This window comes from Rhinoderma darwinii, chromosome 2, assembly GCF_050947455.1.
Source record: "Rhinoderma darwinii isolate aRhiDar2 chromosome 2, aRhiDar2.hap1, whole genome shotgun sequence".
In the NCBI taxonomy this organism is placed as follows: domain Eukaryota; kingdom Metazoa; phylum Chordata; class Amphibia; order Anura; family Rhinodermatidae; genus Rhinoderma; species Rhinoderma darwinii.
The window spans coordinates 146,667,542-146,683,177 of NC_134688.1; the positions used below are offsets into that span (position 1 = coordinate 146,667,542).

The following is a 15,636-nucleotide window of genomic DNA, read 5'->3' on the forward strand; positions in this document are numbered from 1 at the left end:
TACTTATATTAAAGAACGTTAAAACAGGAAATGCATAAAAATCTGCTGTGAACTGCAAAAGCAAAGAAATCTCTCAGAAATAATCACAGAAGTTATTTCCATAACATCTTCTTACTAACATGGAATGTCAAACATTTCTCTCTCGATTCTTACTTACTAATTGTTTATACTGGGAATTAGATTGTAAACTTGTTTATTAAATAAATCAGATTGTGAATTAACCATCGATTGCCTTCTTAACCCCTTATGGACACGGCCAATTTTGTCCTTCAGGACAGAACAATTTTTTTTATATTTCCCTCTTTGCATCCCGACGCTCATAACGTTTTTATTTTTTGTACGACGCAGTTGTATGAGACTTAGTTTTTTGTGTGACGAGTTGTACTTTATGTAGGTTTTATTTTTTTTTGCTCCAAATACATTATAGTTTCATTTATATACATTTTTATTTTGCCGAAAAATGCTGAAAAAAGCAGTTCCACAGCAGTTTTAATATTTTGCTTTTACACCATACACCGATCATCATAAATGTTATACATTTCTTGTACAGGTTGTTACGGTCGTGGCGATACCAAATATGTGTATATTATTTCATGTTTTGGGACTTATATTTTAAAAAGTTTATTTATTGTAAAAAATGTGTATTTGTTTATTATTTACTTTTTTTTTTACATTAATTTAACTTTTTTTTTAATCCCATAAAGGGATTTTTAATTTAGATTTTTATTTTTTAACTGTAATGTACTGGCACATATCTATATGCGAGTACATTAGCCTGTGTACTGATTGTACACAGGCAGATGTTAGGGCATACCTCAGTATGCCCTTACAACAAGAAATATGGTCAGACAGCCCTGGGTCCTTCAATGGACCCTGGGCTGTCTAGCCATACAAGTCATGGGCTTTGATCGCGTCACAGGGATTTTCTGTGAGGCGATCAAAGGGCAGTCCCCCCTCCTCTGAATGCCGCGGTCAGCTTTGATCGTGGCATTCAAGGGGTTAACGGCGGAGAGATGAGATTTCTCTTCTCTCAGACGTTAGAGCGGGGCTGCGGCTGTGTATTACAGACGTTGCCCCACTCCTGATCGCGCGCAGACACCGGCTGTCAGACAGGACAAGAATGCTCGTCCTAATGCGCAAAGTACCCGCCGCTCAGGACGAGCATTCTCGTCCTGTGTCGGCAACCAGTTAAAAAAATTTAAACCTGCTCTTAAGCTGGATTCATATATGCAGTTTTTATGCAGTTTTTTTTTTTTTACTTATTCTTCCCTTATGATCCACTCCAGACTTTTGGCTAAAAGAAAAAAAAAACTGCACCAAAAACAGCATAAAAAACTCCACGTGTGAATCCAGCCTTTCACTGCTACGAGAACCATTTTGCAGTTGAGAGAGTAGCAGTCCTCTACAAAATTGTGATGTACAATAGAGCTGAATGTCTGAAGTTAGAATAGAGCACCTCGCTGAATCCATGATTCTGTACTATGGAACAATTAAAAAGTCAAGAGAATCAGAAAACACGTATGTGTCAATGGATCAGGACTTTAACTAAAGCTGGCCATACATTTCAGATAGCGGTCTGCTAAACGCTAGTTCGGCGAATTCCTCGACCAGTTAGGCCGAGCATGAATGCGTTCTCAATAGGGAGAACTGCTCTGGCAGTATCTTGTCTTCTTGCAAACAAAAGGATCGGGCATGTTGCTATTAATGTTCTCCTCCCGCATATCAGGCATGTTGGCCTGACTCTTCTCTCCCCCGACATCTGCTATTGGAAAAGCATCGGTACACCGCCATACACATTATGGCGGGTTCGGCCGACATATCTACTGTGTATGAAGGGGATTGGGGAATTGTTTAGTATCCAAAAGTTTTTGGTACTGCTTAGTGATTTCTATGACTTCACTATATTTTTTTATTTTACAGACATGTCAGAAGATAGTTTGCTAGAAAGAAGGTGCTGTGGCACTTGTCACATCACTGGGTCCCTTCAGCCTCACTCACTTTACTCTTGATAGATGTTGTCATGGTCTAGGACTAGGTTATCAGCATCTCTCCTGAGAGGAACCAACAAGAGCTGAAGGGGAAATGGTTCTCCAAGGTGCACCACAGTTCGTTCTAGCGATTATTGTCTCTCTGACATGTCAGAAGATAAACACTAAAAAGGGCTTTTAATTGAGAGGTCTCGCGAGAATGTGCTGACCGCCAGTCAATGACTGCTCATTTCTCCTGCAGCATTCAACATCCTTCTACCCCACAGGCAACATGGGTATTCTAGCAAGGGAGATACGGCGTTCTGACTAATAGAGGGGTGTCCATAAGACAGGCAACCCCCTTTCATGGATGATATGATCAGGACAAAACATATAAACACATTTTGGAGGAATAAAATATATATTTTTTCCTTTTTATTACTTTTTTGTAATGCTTCTAATGAACTAGGCTGCTTGATACTTTACACTTTCATTAATACTTTACCTTCCTTTAGGACCTGAACTTGTTTGTGGCTAAAAACACATGAAAAACTATCAAACAGTATTATATAAATTTTGCCAAAATTCCAAGCATGCAGTTATTTATATCCTCACTTGATGTAACTGAACTACACAGCTCTTAAAAAGGGGTTGTCCACTACCGGACAACTGATGGCTCATTAACCGGATAGGTCATCAGCATATCGGTGCGGGTCCGACACCCGGACCGATCAGGTGCTCCAGTGGCTAGCGGGCACCAGATGTTATTGCCTATTATACGATCTACAGAGCCAGAAGCAGTTGGCTCCGTACATAGCATAGCGGCCGTGCTGCAGTCCTGCAGCTCGGCCACTATTCCGTCGCCAGAGCCAACTACTCTGTACTCATGTACATCCGGGGCCAGGAGGCAGCCGGAGCGGCTTAACAGTGCGGACCGGGTGATGTTGTGCCTATGTAAACAATGAATGGGACCATTGTGCTGATCAGTGAGGGTCCCGTAGGTCAGGTCCCCACTCATCTAACATTGATGGCCTTGTCCTAGATAACCCCTTTAAAAGCTTCACCTATTGCATTCTAAAGGTGATATATTTTACTACACATACCCAATTCATTCTTTTATATTTTATTGATGTCAGTGGGTGATATTCTGGACAACTAAAACACACAAAAAGACCAGTTTGCAAAAATTTGACAACAAAGTATACCGCTATTTCAAAAACCCATGAAATATGTAATCTCAATTTTTGCAAACCACTTAGATTCGTAGTAAGAAGGTTTCACAGAAGTAACATTGATGGCCTAACCTTAGACTAAGCCATCAATGTGGGATCTATGGGTGTATGACACCCCAAACCCCCATGATCAGCATAATGAAAGGGCAGCAACACTCATTGGAGTGCTGTGGCCTCTTTACTGCAGTACTAGACACATTTTCATCCATGTCCGTGCAGTTCTGTCTGATACAGCAGCATGTTTTGTTGATAGTGGGAATCCTGGGGCGGTCACATTGAGAGTCTATTCTCTATTTAGGATCAATGTTATATCTTTGTTCGATTTTATTATTAATATATATATATATATATATATATATATACATACATATACACACACACACTTATATATATATATATATAAGTACACATATCTTTGCCTAATAAATATGGAACAATGTAAACACAGCATCAAGTTTAGTCTGCACTGCGGTGTGTTTTTCACACAGTGATTATAAGATTGAAAATCATTAACATGATAACCAACAATGGGAAAGCTGCCAAAAAAGCCAGAAATGACGTCCGGTTTTGTTCTGGCTGTGTCATTCTTGACGGCTGATGCGGTTTTGTGGGCTGCCAAACTCAGATGTACATTTAATAAATACCAAAGCTATAGCCAAAATGTGCCGGCTGGTCCATGCACACTGTAGGGTTAGCCAAACATGCGCAACCACTCTCAATAAAAATTATTCTTATGTGAGCGTTAAACAGTCCCATGCTTTTCTATGGTGAGTGGCCATGTTTTCGGTAACAATGGGGTACCTAGAGTATGGACCTCCACTTATTAGACTTTTAGGACATTCTCCAATTAGGAGGTCATAAAAGTAAAAAAAAATCTCTCAAATGACAGCGTCAGACTAAACGAAAGTTGTGGTTAACTTCTGCCAGTTGATACTTTGTAGACGTATCAAGCATGTCTGTCAGTTTTTTAGCTTGGGGTTGTGGTTAAGCCTAGTCAGACCAGGCATATATTGCATAAAGTATTTTACTTAATTTCCAACATTTCCGGTTTCTATGAGCATGCTTTAACTTTTTCATTAATGCGTTCAGCGATTTTGTGCATTTGGCGCTTAGATCCTGCCAGGTACCATGGCGGAGCAGATGTCATCACACGTTAGACTATCCAAAATCAATCATGCAGAACTATTATTAATATTTTGCATCTCTAATAGTTGAGGCGTACAAGAAGGAATAATGCAGTGATGTGTGGAAAGGTAAACTTCCAAGTAACATCTGACATAAGTCCGCTCCATATCAAACAGTGATTGTAACAATGTCATAAAAACAGCTAGAACTCAGTCGTGTTTCCGCATCTCCACATATCTTACAGTTGACAACCAGGATACCTGCTTCCAAGACGCCAACCACAACTTCCTAGTTCTTTAGAACACACATCAAAGTAGTGTCGCTGTCAAGAGCCGTCCAATATAGTAAAAACAACAACTGGCACACAACCCATTCACAGTGCCCGGTATACATCAACAAACCTGACTACAAGAAACCGCTCATCCCAGCACAGGGAAAACTTTTGGGTGGTCATTCAAGGTCACTCTTCTACAGACGTCTCCTACCTACTATGACATCCTCTACACTAACTCCTCGACATATCTCATTTTTAATCATGGCTATACGTCATTAAATAGGACACTTTGATGCACTTTTTTTTTGGTCTTTGACTTCTCACCTGACTGGGATCACTAGCCTTGAAGACATGGCAGGCCATCTCAGACTCTGGGTTATCAGGTTGGGTCTTAATCAAGTAGGCAAAATATGAGGGATCTTGGCTATTATGGATGAAGCGGGCAATGTTCTGTGCCTTGTGTTCAAAGATGAAGACCGCTGTGTTGCCACTGGCACCATTCAAAGCTGGCACGCAACGAAGGTGCGGGGCAACTAACAGGAGCTGAACCTCTCGACAAGGTGCCACACAACCAGGGGGCTCTTGCCTTTCTGCACGTCTTCGGATCTCTGCCACTAGCCATGGCAGCATTGGTAAAGTTGTCCTTCGGTCTAGGGAGGACCATCCAACATACCACAAGCGAAACCTTTTCTCCCCCTTGGCCGTCCGGTCAGGGAGTGGTTGTTCCTCCAACAGAGGGTGACATTGATCTGCTGAACTTCTCCTCTCCATGGCTTCTCCAGAAAAGAATAAGACACTCAGTGTGTGTAGAAGATCCTAGTATTGAAATAAAAAGTGCACTATAGTGATCCTGGTAATATGTAGTTTATCAGGACTGCAGACTTGTATGTGGAAGCTGCTGGATATATGGACGTTTATGAACGGTTTATGGAGAAGTGATAATAAGCTGCTCCATTGTGAAGGCACAATCCTTATACAAGAGGAAGGTAAAAGTGAGGAGACTTATGAAGCGTGGCGGAGCTCCTCACAGGCACATGGCAGGATCTCCACAGAGACAATTGTGCCTGCAGGATCTGCTTTCCCACACAGTCCTCCTGCCTGTTCTGAGCTTCCTTCTCCCCTCCCTCCTCCTCGTCATGACAGATCCTGCAGAGCAGCTTCTCCCCACCTCCCGCCTGCCTGCACTACCCTGCTGCCAGCCCACTGCCCAGTATCTTCTCACCAATAGCTTGCAGCATACTGAAACTGACAGGAGGCTGCGCCTGTAATACCTTTCCTCACAGGGATCCCTTTCTCTAAGAATCAATCGTGCACCGAGGGGAAACCCCAGGCTGATGCGACAACAGCAGCCGCTGCCAGTCACTGCTCCTCCCTGCGGCCCCCACCATTTACTTTCACAGCATGGACGGTGTCCGAGAACACCCCTAACAACAAGTTTTATCGCCCCACTTTGCAGGACGCTGCATAGTGCATTTAGCTGCCCGATGATACCATGTCTGGGGGGGGGGGGGTCACTGTACCTGAACTCTCGTCACCGTCCGCTAATTGTACTGGACGCCTCGCAGGGTGTGGGGTGCAGTGCTGTGTCTGCACCATGAGGAGACAGCGGCTTCCTGTGTTCTTGCCATGCCATGTCCTATATCACATGATGCAAATAATGCTATTACTATAGACGAGACTGGCTGTGATGTAGTTCAATTTAGTAAACAAACAACAAGGATGTACGTGACGGGGCCACAGAAGCTCCAGCACCTCGTCCACTATATTAGCACACCTATATGTTCTGTTGTGGTGACCAAATCCTCAGCTCTGTCTGTAAGGTCCATTGTACGTGTGTCATACGCAAGCATGTTAGAACATGAGGTAATAAGTTATTTGTGCTCTATGGCACCAATGTCTACGGGCCCCTGATGCAGATATCAGGGGAAAAGGGGATTTCAACGTGCCTGATCCTTTGTTCCTGCAGGAGAATGGCAACTGCCACACCCAGGCTTATTGCCCTCTCCCCATTATAATAAACATACACGTTCGGCAAGCCGGGCCCGCGTATTTATGGTGGAGCCGGGAACAATAGCTATTTACCAAACAAGCGTTCCCTCACAACACTACCTCGTGTATGGCCAGGGGTGTCCCATGATTAAATATAAAATGGATCTGTTAGATCAGGCAAAATAGAACAATTTTTCAAATGGAAAATTCTCCTGCGTATATTGCAGTCATTTATTTGTCATGGCGCCCCCGATATTCTCTCTGGAAACGTCCACCTATTGTGTTCAGTGCTGGTGGTCCCACATGCCCAGTATCTCTGTCCTACCACCGGGATCCTTTTCTACATGGATGGTAAAGGGATTCCTGCTATCGCACAGGCCGATCAATAAGAAGCGGCTTCTCTCCAGCACTAAGCAGGTTAGGTAGAGGTCCTGACCGAATATAAATAAGAGCACCAGGGGACACCATAACAAGTAGGTAACAGAAATATCTAGGCACAGAAGCCTTTTTTTTAACCCCTTAACGACTGCCCACCGTCAGGCGGTGCAGGTTCTCAGTCTACAGCGATGTCTTTTGGCGTCGCTGTAGAAGAGTCTGATGAGCGCTCATCCTCTTAGCAGGAGCTGTAACTAACAGCTCCTGATCTTAGAGCAGCCTGCTAACTACAACTGGGGTCCATGACCGCGGCATGATCAAAGGAAACTCCCCTCTATGATCGTGACATGATCAATGAGCAGGGAATCCCTCTGCAGTCAGCCCTGGGGACCTACAAAGGAACCCAGGGCTGTCTGTTCAGTAAGCCTGCTGTTACGGCACACTATGTGCTGCCCAAACAGCAGGCTGTGTCATAGTGACACAGTGTAATGTATTAGCATACAATAGTATGCTAATACATTATACGTAAACAATAGAGTTGTAAATAAAGTTATCCCTTAACCCCTTAATGAACGCCTATACGTGTTTTCACGTGGCCATTAAAGGAACAGTGTCATCACAAATAATTTTTTTATATGTTAAAGATGTTAGTGCTTTAATAAAAACGTTTATATTCATTTGTGTGTTTGTGTTTTACTGTTTCTTATTTTTACACTTTTTCTTCCCTATGGGGGCTGCCATTTTTTGTTCCATTTCTGTGTGTGTCGATTAACGACACACACAGGCATGGAATACGGCAGCCACAGTCCCATAGGGACTGTGAACGGCTCCCGTCCCATTGACTGCCGTGTACGGCGTCTGTGTGGGAACTGCGCATGCGCCGCTCCCACACAGTCCTATTCGAAGTTGGCGCCGTCCGGCGCCATTTTCCTGTGGACCGGAAGTCGCGGCCGGACAGCAATATTACTACTTCCGGTCGCGGCTTCCGGACTTGTGCACATGGAACAGCGGCAGCAAACGGAGCGGACGGGCCGGAGGGAGCCGCGGCGGCAGGAGCAGGTAAGAGATTTCAATGTATGTTAGTGTTTGTGTGTGTTTACTACTGTATGTAAACCTACTACACTGTGGGTTACCTCAAAAAATGGCGACACACAGTGTAGGAGGTTAAACCTTTCAAACCCCTCGTTTATCCCGGCACTAGCCAGGATAAAGGAGGGGGGGATGCTGGGAGCTCACTAGAGCGAGGGCTTTTAACCCAATGTTGCAATGCTGCAATTTTGGGAACTAGCTCCATCTAGTGACCAAAAATGGGTAGTATTATAAATTAGAAAAAATTTATAATATTTCCTGACTCGCGAAAAAAATAAAAAAAATTTGAACAATGTTTAATCACCCACACACTAAATGTTTAATTTTTAAAAAAAAAAACATGTTTTTCTGGCAACACATTCCCTTTAAGGGTACTTATGCCAGAGCGCAACCTTTTCACGGCGGCGCTTTGCCATAAGATAGCGTCCCTGGGAGGCGCTCAAACTACGTGGACTCAGCTACGGAGGTAGCTGAGGCCCCGGAGCACAAACCGAGGACCGTTTTGTCCTGTCCCCGGTCACGTGATCGCCGTTATTTTCAACGACTTACGGCGATCGCTGTAAGGCCTCATTTACACGAGCGTAATATACGCGCGTGCGACGCGCGTGCTTTTCACGCGTGTCGTACGCACCTATATTAGTCTATGGGGCAGTGTAGACAATGCGTGAATTTTGCGCAGCGCGAGTGCGTTGCGTAAAACTCACGACATGTTCTATAATCGTGCGTTTTTCGCGCATCACGCACCCATTGAAGTCAATGGGTGTGTGAAAACCACGCATGCCGCACGGAAGCACTTCCGTGCGAACTGCGTGATTCGCGCAAGAGCTGTCAAAAGGATGAATGTAAACATAAAAGCACCACGTGCTTTTCTGTTTACAAACATCCAAACGGAGTGTCAAATTAGAGATGAGCGCACCGAACTTCACCGGGTTCGGCCGAACTAGTTTTGACCGAACCCGGCAAAAAATGTTCGGGTACGCGACGGCAGGATACAGTCACTGTCCACGGTGCTGAAAGAGTTAAACTGGTTCAGCACCATGGACAGTGACTTCCGATCACAATATACATATACGTGTAAAAAAAACAATAGGTTCTGACTTACCGACAACTCCCAGCTTCTTCCTCCAGTCCGACCTCCCGGGATGACAATTCAGTCCAAGTGACAGCTGCAGCCAATCACAGGCCAAGCACAGGCTGCAGCCAATCACAGGCCAAGCACAGGCTGCAGCCAATCACAGGCTGCAGCGGTCTCATGGACTGCCGCGTCATCCTGGGAGGTCGGGCCGGATGACAAGAGAGGGACGCGTCACCTAGGCAACGGCCGGGAGACCGGACTGGAGGAAGCAGGAAGTTCATGGTAAGTATGAACGTCTTTTTTTGATTCACAGGTTGGTGTATATTGTGATCGAAACTCACTGTCGAGGGTGCTGAAAGAGTTACTGCCGATCAGTTAACTCTTTCAGCACCTTGGACAGTGACGGGCGTCGACTAGCCTCATCTCTATGATGGCGGCTGCGCGAAAATCACACAGCCGCGCATCATACACGGATGACACACGGAGCTGTCAAGTGCCTTTTGCGCGCGCAAAACGCACACGCTCGTGTAAATCAGGCCTAAAAACAGCGGTGGTTCGTGCTCTCTCTTCTCTCACAGAATATATTCTGTGAGAGAAGAGAGAAATGGTCTAAATAAGGGCCAGCACCCCCCCCCTATTACACCCCCGATCAACCTTCCCCATCCGCCCCCCCCATACCTGATCCGGATCTTCAAGATGGCGTCACGGCGCAATGATAGAACACATTACACTACATAGGTAGTGTTTTGTGTTCTAGCAGCGATCAGAGCTGCAAGTCTAAGTGTCCCCTAGTGGGACAAGTAAAAAAAGTATAATAAAAAGGTTTTTTAAAAAAAAAAAAAAAGTGTAAAAATAAAAGTTATAAGTTACATAAACAAAAAATTATTCTTTTTCACTATAACTTCTTTTATTATAGGAAAAAAATGAACACGTTAAAGTACACATATTTGGTATCGCCGCATTCGTAACGACCCAAACTATAAAACTATAATATTATTTTTCTCGCACGATGAACACCGCAAAAATAAATAAAATGTAAAAAAACAATGCTAGAGTCACTATTATCTGGTCACCACCCCTCCGAAAAGATACAATATAAAGTGATCAAAATGTTGCATGTACTCCAAAATAGTACAAATAAAAACTACAACCCTCCCGCAAAAAAACAAGCCCTTACACAGCTTTTTTGACTAAAAAATAAAAAAAGTTATGGCTCTCAGCATATGGTGACACAAAAAATAAATTATTATTTTATAAATAAGTGATTTTATTGCGCAAACGCTGCAAGACATAAATAAACGAAATACATATAGTATCGCCGTAATCGTACCGGCCCGCAGAATAAAGTAAAATGGTCATTTATAGCCCGGGGTGAACGCCTTAATAAAATAATAAAAACCATTGTCAGAATTGAAGTTTTTTGGTCACCTTGCTTGCCAAAAAATGGAATAAAAACTGATAAAAAAAAATAAAAGAATCGCACGTACCCCAAAATGGTACCAATGAAAACTACAGATTGTCCCGCAACAAATAAGTCCTCACACAGCTCCGGTGGAGAAAAAATAAAAAGTTCTGGCTCCCAGAATATGGCGATGCAAAATGTGCAGAGTGTTCAAAAGCAGATAAGATTTAGCGCCATTTATCAGTGCGACGCTGGCCACATATCTGCGGATTATTATTAATTTACCCCATTATTATACCCAGGGCCTACGTAGCTAAAGGCTCATGGGCCCCGATGCAAAAGTTCATATTGGGCCCCCCCCCCCCACAAACTTCTCATGGCTGACGGTCCGCAGCTATCAGCTGCATCGCTGGGTCTCCTAAGTGACCCAACAATGCAGCACTAGCAGCCAGGGGCGTCACGAAGGACTTAAAATGTCAGGTGAAATAGCCCCACTAAATATATGTCCACCCAAAAAAAAGTGTGTGTATGTGTGTGTGTGTAGGAGACAGCATAGCATATCTATAGCACTACGACCCTATAAACTATGGATAGGATTTGATACATTGGCTCAGCAGACAGTATCACACATGATAGGATTAGATACAGTGGCTCAGCAATCAGTATTACACATGATAGGATTAGATACAGTAGCTCAGTAGACAGTATCACACGATAGGATTAGATACAGTGGCTCAGTACACATTATTACACGATACCATTAGATACAGTGGCTCAGCAGTCAGTATCACACATGATAGGATTAGATACACAGCTCAGCAGACAGTATCACACATGATAGGATTAGATACAGGGCCCAGCTGACAGTATCACACATGATAGGATTAGATACAGTGGCTCAGCAGACAGTATCACACGATTGGATTAGATAGGGCGCAGCTCGCTGACATTGCGGCTCCAGCGCTGGACCCAAGAAAGGTAAGAATAATAATTGTTTTGATTTTTTATGTTACTAATTATTTTAGTGTTTGTGTTTTTTTACAGGTTCGGTTGTTGGACTACTTCGGATTCGAGGACTACTGCGATGACAGCAGTTTTTATTCTCAATAAAATCGTTAATGAGGGTTGTGTGTGTTTTTAAACTTTATTATTACCGCCTTAGTAATGGCCGCTGGCTGATTGACAACCTCCATTACTAAGGTGGGGCTTAATGTTAGCAGGTTCAGAGGCTAACACTAACCCCCATTACTACCCCGGTACCCACCGCCACCAGGGTTGCCGGGAAGAGTACTTGACCATCTGTACACCGTGTTCCAAATTATTATGCACATTGGATTTAAGTGTCATAAACATTTAATTATTAGTTTTTCAATTAAACTCATGGATGGTATTGTGTCTTAGGGCTCTTTGGATCATTGTAATCAATCCCAGACACCTGTGATAATTAGTTTTCCAGGTGTGCCCAATCAAAAGGAAAACTACTTAAGAAGGACGTTCCACATTATTAAGCAGGCCACAGGTTTCAAGCAATATGGGAAAGAAAAAGGATCTCTCTGCTGCCAAAAAGCTTGAAATTGTTCAAGGTATTGCACTAGGTATGAAAACATTGGATATTTCAAGAAAACTTAAGCGTGATCATCGTACTGTGAAAAGATTTGTGGCTGATTCAGAGCACAGACGGGTTCGTTCAGATAAAGGCATAATGAGGAAGGTTTCTGCCAGACAAATTAATAGGATTAGGAGAGCAGCTGCTAAAATGCCATTGCAAAGCAGCAAACAGGTATTTGAAGCCGCTGGTGCCTCTGGAGTCCCGCGAACCTCAAGGTGTAGGATCCTCCAGAGGTTTGTAAGTGTGCATAAAGCTATTATTCGGCCACCCCTAAACAATGCTCACAAGCAGAAACGGTTGCAGTGGGCTCAGAAATACATGAAAGACTAATTTTCAAACCGTGTTGTTTACTGATGAGTGCCATGCAACCCTGGATGGTCCAGATGGATGGAGTAGTGGATGGTTGGTGAATGGCCACCATGTCCCAACAAGGCTGCGACGTCAGTAAGGAGGTGGCGGAGTCATGTTTTGGGCTGAAATCATGGGGAGAGAGCTGGTAGGCCCCTTTAGGGTCCCTGACGGTGTTAAAATGACCTCTGCAAAGTACGTAGAGTTTATGACTGACCACTTTCTTCCGTGGTACAAAAAGAAGAACCGTGCCTTCCGTAGCAAAATTATCTCCATGCATGACAATGCACCATCTCATGCTGCAATGAATACCTCTGTGTCATTGGCTGCTATGGGCATAAAAAGGAGAGAAACTCATGGTGTGACCCCCATGTTCCCCTGACCTCAACCCTATTGAGAACCTTTGGAGCATCCTCAAGCAAAATATCTATGACGGTGGGAGGCAGTTCACATCAAAACAGAAGCTCTGGGAGGCTATTCTGACATCCTGCAAAGATATTCAAGCAGAAACTGTCCAAATTCTCACAAATTGTGAAGGTGATATCAAAGAAGGGGTCGTATGTGAACATGTAACTTAGCCTGTTAAGTTTTTTTTTTATTGAAAGAGCTTTTGATTTCTGTAAATATGACCTCCTGATGCTGCAAATTCAACAAATTACCATTTTAGTTCTCTTTACAACCTTTAAAATGTTTTGATCCCTGTTGTGCATAATAATTTGAAACAGTGCATTTTGAGTTTTTTACTTCTAAAAAAAACAACCTGTTATCATTAGGAGATTTGTGCAATAAAATTCGCATTATACTCCAACGGTTGATGGCTTGAAGATTATACTGACTGTCATTTGCATCGACTATTTAGGAAAATCAGCGAAAAATAACATTTGCATAATAACTTGGAACGTGGTGTAGTGATGGACGGGCACTGGGGCGGCCGCAGGCTGGTAGCATTAGGCTGGGGAAGGCCAAAAACCGTGGCCCCTACCACCCTGGTAATGCTGCCTGCTGCTGCTGTGTTGTATCTGGCTGGTTATGAAAATGTGGGGGGGACCCCACATCGTTCTTTCCAATTATTATTATTATTTTTTTTAAATGACGTGGGGTCCCCCCCCCATTTTTCATAACCAGCCAGATACAATAAAGCAGCAGCAGGCAGCATTACCAGGATGGGAAGAGCTGCTGTTTCTGGCCTTTCCCTGCCTGATAATACCAGCCAGCGGCCGCCCCATTGCCCGACCATCACTACAGATGGTCAAGTACTGGATCGTACCTGGCTCTTCCCAGCACCCCTGGTGGCGGTGGGTACTGGGCTAATAAAGGGGGTTAGTGTTCGCCTCTGCACCAGCTAAGATTACTGTGTGCTGGGCCCCTGTATCTAAACCTACCGTTTGGTAGGCTTAAATACAGGGCCCATCAGACAGGATCACACATGGGTCATGTATCTAAGCCTACCATGTGATAGGCTTAGATACAGGGCCCAGCAGGCAGCATCACACAATCTGTGATCTTGTCTCATGGGCCCTCTAAGCCTACTACATCGTAGGCTTAAAGGGGTTGGCCAGTCCCTAAACATTGATGGCCTAGCCTCAGGATAGGCCATCAATAGCTGATGTGTCGGGGTCCGACTCCCGGGAGCCGGCCAATCACCTGTTTTGAAGGGGCCGCAGCACTCGTACGAGAGCCGCTTTCCCTTCATTTCCGTTACTCGCTCACACCGTGAATCGCAGACACGGATTCACAGTGTGAGCGAGTGACCGGAATGAAGGGGAAGCAGCTCTCGTACGAGTGTTGCAGCCCCTTCAAAACAGGTGATTGGCCGGCTCCCGGACCCCACCAATCAGCTTCAGCAGACAGGGATATTAATCTTACCCTCCTCTTCAGCCACGGCGGAAGATCTGTCCTGACTATCCAGGATCACGATGTTGTGCGCGGCGCACAGCGTTGTGACGTCAGGACCTGCGCTCCGAAACCAGGAAGGTAAGTACTGTCAGTTAATATAGTAAAAGGGGCCCGCGGCCCGAGTTACTATAGTAACTTTTTATTGATGTGGTGCGGGGGGCCGCGGTCGCAATTGCGACCGCTGCGACCCCTATAGCTATGCCACTGATTATACCCGCTTATTGTGCCCCTTATGTATTCCACACAGATGACATATGCCCCCACATTAAACTGAAATGGCAGCAAAACGCCAAACAGAACTACTACCAAAATCTGAACTCCAAAAGCCAAATGCCACTGCCTCCCTTCTGAGCCCTACAGCATGCCCAAACAGCAGTTTACGCCTACAGATATGGCAGCGCCATACCCAGGAGAACCCGGTTAATATTTTATGTGGTATTTGTCTTCAGTGGCACAAACTTTTCATAACATATAGTGCACTAAAATGGCATATCGGCGGAAAATTTTAATTTTCACTCCGCCCCATCTGTTGCTCATTAACCCCTTTGCGCACCACGACTTAAAAGCATGGCGTAGTGTGGGGGGTGATGTATGAAGCGGGCTCACGCGCTGAGCCCGCGCCATACACTGTGGGTGTCAACTGTGTATTACAGCTGACACCCGAGACTTAACGGATAGGAACAGCGATCGTGCTGTTAGAGGAGCCTGTAAAAATGACAACATACTGCAATATACATTGGTATTGCAGTGTATTGTACCAGCTATCTACTGATTGCTAGTTTAAGTCCCCTAGATGGACTAATAAAATGTGTAAAAACAAAAAAGAAATTATTATTAGTGAAAAAAAATGAAATAAATATTTAAAGTCCAAAAAACAACAACTTTTTTCTCTAAAGTAATGTAAAAAAAATAAAAAACATACACAAAATTGGTATCACTGCATCTGTAAAAGTCCAAACTATTACAATATATCATTATTTAACTCACACGGTGAACGCCGTGAAAAATAAAGAATTGAAAACTGCAAAATCGACGTTTTTTTGGTCACCTTGGTTCTACCAAAAAATGTAATAAAAAGTGCTGAAAGTTGTATGTGGCAAAAAATGGTGCCAATAAAAACTACAACTCGTTCCGCAAAAAATAAGCCCTCACACCGCTCTATTTACGGAAAAATAAAAAGTTATGCCTCTTGGAAAGTGGGGAGGAAAAAACGAAAAATCAAAAATGGATCAGTCTGGAAAAGGTTAATTACTTT

At 43.9% G+C, this 15,636-nt stretch overlaps 1 protein-coding gene across 3 annotated transcripts in view; it reads right to left on the reverse strand.

Annotated features, from left to right (window-relative positions):
* The window catches only part of TBC1D4 (TBC1 domain family member 4), a 181,689-nt gene extending 175,789 nt beyond the window's left edge, over window positions 1-5,900 (reverse strand). The window contains exons 1-2 of one of the 3 annotated variants that reach the window (XM_075852340.1): window positions 5,821-5,900; window positions 4,923-5,414 (exon numbers count right to left, since the gene is read on the reverse strand). In XM_075852340.1, the coding sequence (XP_075708455.1) occupies window positions 4,923-5,369 (447 nt within the window). In that variant the 5' untranslated portion in view covers window positions 5,370-5,414; window positions 5,821-5,900. Of the gene's footprint in view, window positions 1-4,922; window positions 5,775-5,820 lie in introns of those variants that run through there. The other 2 variants (XM_075852341.1, XM_075852342.1) reach the window with 2 other exon arrangements.
* Window positions 5,901-15,636: the final 9,736 nt, after the last annotated feature.